General features: G+C 45.2%; 1 protein-coding gene across 1 annotated transcript in view; it reads right to left on the reverse strand.

Annotated features, from left to right (window-relative positions):
- The window catches only part of Tbcd (tubulin folding cofactor D), a 147,126-nt gene that overhangs the window by 135,970 nt on the left and 7,732 nt on the right, over nt 1-3,424 (reverse strand). The window contains exons 3-4 of the mRNA XM_013033084.1: nt 2,032-2,129; nt 997-1,098 (exon numbers count right to left, since the gene is read on the reverse strand). Of these exons, the coding sequence (XP_012888538.1) occupies nt 997-1,098; nt 2,032-2,129 (200 nt within the window). The remainder of the gene's footprint in view (nt 1-996; nt 1,099-2,031; nt 2,130-3,424) is intronic.

The raw sequence follows: 3,424 nt of genomic DNA on the forward strand, positions 1-3,424 counted from the left end.
GGTAGAGCGCTAGCCTTGAGCTGAAGAGCTGAGGGACAGCGCCCAGGACCAGAGTTCAGGCCCCACGACCAGACCTCCCAAAAAATAAAAAATAAATAAAAATAAAAGGTAAAACTCTCTGTGGGCACCAGTGACTTTCACCTATAATCCTAGTTACTCAGGAGGGTACTGAGGATCTAGTTCAAAGCCAGCCTGAGCAAGAAAGTCCATGAGACTCTTCAATAAACTACCAAAAACCTGGAAGTAGAGCTGTGGTGTCCTTGAGCAAAAAACCTCAAGGATAGCACTCTGGCTCTGAGTTCAAGCCCCAGGACTGGCACATACATGCATACACAAACACGCACAGGCATGCACACGCACGCGCGCACACACACACACACACACACGGCAGGGTGGTATGAACCTATCATCTTTGCTATGGTCAGAAGCATAAATTAGGAGGACCAAGCTCCACACCAGCTCATTTGGGGGAAGAAAAAAAAAAAAAGAGATCTATTCAAGTGGCTGAGTGCCTACCTAGCAAGCTTGAGGCTCCCAAGTTTAAAAACAGACAGAGCTAGGAATGACAGTACAGGCACGTAACTCCAATACTCCAGATGCTAAAGCAAAGGAAGCATGAGTTCAAGGCCAGCTGGGCTACAAAGCAAAATCCTAACTCTGAAGGGAAAAAAAAAAGAAGCCAGGCACCAGTGGCTCATGCCTGTAATTCTAGCTACTCGGGAGGCTGAGACCTAGTTCAAAGCCAGCCCTGGAGGCAAAATCTGTGAGACTCTTATCTGCAATAAACCACCAGAAAACCATAAGTGGCACTGCGGCTCAAGTGGTAGTGGTAGAGCTGAAGAGCTGAGGGACAGCGCCCAGGCCCAGAGTTCAAGTCCCACGACCAGAAAAAAAAAAGGGGGGGGAATTACAAAGCACCAAGATAAAACAGGAGGAGGCCAGAGAACAGAGCGGCCTGCAAGGAGCAGAACCAGAAGGATTTGGGGTGACACTCACCTCATGATCTTTAGGGTTCTGATCTGTGAACATATCTAACACAGACTGTACATCAGCTACTTCATGAGGAAATAAACGAAGAAATATTTTATATCCTCGAACCTACCAAATACAATTAAAATTTGTATTAGGATGGGTGCCAGTGGCTCATATCTATAATCCTAGCTAAAGGAAGAGGAAAGAGAAGAGGAAAAAGAAAGAAGAACAAAGAAGGGAGAAGGGTAATAGAGAAGAAAGGAAAGTGGGAAGGGGAGGAGAGAGGAAGGAATAAGAAGGGGGACAGAAAAGGGAAAAGAAAATACAGGGGAGTAAAATTATCTCTTTCCTCTCACCAAAGAGATCCACCCAAGGATCAGAAAGAATTGTCACATTACTGTAATACAACTTGGTAAAGACCAAAGAAACAAGAAACAATCTTTCTTCCTGTTTATTCATTAAGTATGGTTTGTTCCAAAATGATAAACTTTATTGTGCTCATCAGAAATACAGATAGGCTGCAGCAAAGCCAAAACTTCTTCTACCTTGTTTGTAGACTATCCTCTGGACCCAGAAACCTCAGAGGTGTTCCTGTTCACACTTCTGAAGAACACCCAGTTTCTCTCGTCAGACAAGAACTTGTTCTTGGTACGGTAAATGGTGTACCCCAAGCACTACCTATCCCCCCACAGCCCAGTACACAACATCATCTGAGGCCTACAAAGAAGGCAGAGCACCAACCTGAGACCTCCTTCCTCAGAACCTGCATGCAGTGCAGCTGATTTCTAGAAGCTCATCTGCATGCTAAAGTGGGAGAAGCACCAAGCTTTTCTCCTTTTTCCTTGAGAAAACCTTTAGGTTCTATCTGAAGGAGTCTCCCCTCCCCATCCCCCAACTCCAGCACTAAGACCTAATTCCTCAATAAATGTTCAAAAGAGAGAATAAAACCTATAATGTCTGAGAACCATACTTCCTAAGAATTAACATTTTAGAGAGTAACTTCTGAGCCAAGATGTAAATAAAGTGTCTGTCACTCTGTAACTGCTACACAAATGTTACCTTGGTGATGATGTAAAGAAACTTAAACGCCAGGTTTTTGAGGGAAGTTGGAGAAGTCTTATCTTGTACTATGTCCAACAGCAAGTTCATCATCCACTCTACAGAAAAAGATATCAAACATTGGCTATAAAGTTAAACATCAATATATTGAAACAAAATACCAAAATAAAGAAGGTTTTATTGAGAGCATATGAATGGGCCAACTTAGTAAGCCTGTATAACCAAGTACCAATAGCACGAAAGGTCAAAAGATGCTCCCTTTGGTATTTCTAAAGGGTCTGCACCTCATACAACATTTGTTCCCATTTCGAAAATGGAAAAAACAAAAATTGATGTATTTTATACAACACATCTGGCTTGAATGTGTGTGTTAAAAGGAAAAAAACAAAAAATGGAGAGAGGAGTCACAGAGGGCTCAGAAATGTCCCCTACCCTGGTTTAGAACCGAGCACAAAGAAAGGGGTCATCATGTAGGGTCGTGAGTGTCTGTCCAAAGGGAGGCCACAGTCAGCGATCCCCTGTTGAAAGAGGTGCCATGTTCAGAGTCCAGTGCAGGGAGAGCAGTCACACAGCATGAGCCCAGTATGGGAACAAGGGTCATTCAGGATTCTACCATCTACTATCCACAAAGCCAGGTTTAGAGCACAGCACCCAGAAGGGGGTCCGCTCTGGCAGTTCTGAGTTCTGCTGCTGAACTCAGCCACCACAAACTAAGAGGAGCAGAAAGGCGTTCAAAACTAGTGCTCACGCCTATAATCCTAGCTACTCAGGAGGCTGAGAGCTGAGCATCGCGGTTCAAAGCCAGCCCAGGCAGGAAGGTCCATAAGACTCTTATCTCCTACTAACCACCGGAAAACCAGAAGTGACGCTGTGGCTCAAGTGGTAGAGCACTAGCCTTGAGCTGAAGAGCTGAGGGACAGCGCCCAGGCCCTGAGTTCAAGCCCATGACCAACAAAAAAAAAGGGGGGGGGGGCTTGAAGAGACTGAGTTAGCTGGTATTTGCAGATCATGTCTCAAAGGCAAAGCTACACACCACATAAGCTCCAGAAGTCTGCTGAAGCCCAGGAACCATAGATCATAGCTCAGTCTTCACAAACACAGGGTAGCCCACAGGGCTGGTGAAGGAACAAATCAAATACCAGGGAGAGCTGAGGAAACAGCTCTCCCACAGCCCATGTGCTATGATATTCCAAAAAGGCCACCTTTTCTAGATAAGACTAAGTTAGAGAAAACTAGAAGGAACACTGCCCTCACAAAGCCTAGAAAGTGGGCTGGGAAGGTGGCTCAGTGGTACAGTGCTTGCCTTGCATGCATGAGGCCCTGGGTTCGATTCCTCAGCACCACATAAGCAAAAAGAAAAAAGCCAGAAGTGGTGCTGTGGCTCAAGTGGTAG

The sequence above is a fragment of the Dipodomys ordii genome, unplaced genomic scaffold, assembly GCF_000151885.1.
Source record: "Dipodomys ordii isolate 6190 unplaced genomic scaffold, Dord_2.0 Scaffold163, whole genome shotgun sequence".
In the NCBI taxonomy this organism is placed as follows: domain Eukaryota; kingdom Metazoa; phylum Chordata; class Mammalia; order Rodentia; family Heteromyidae; genus Dipodomys; species Dipodomys ordii.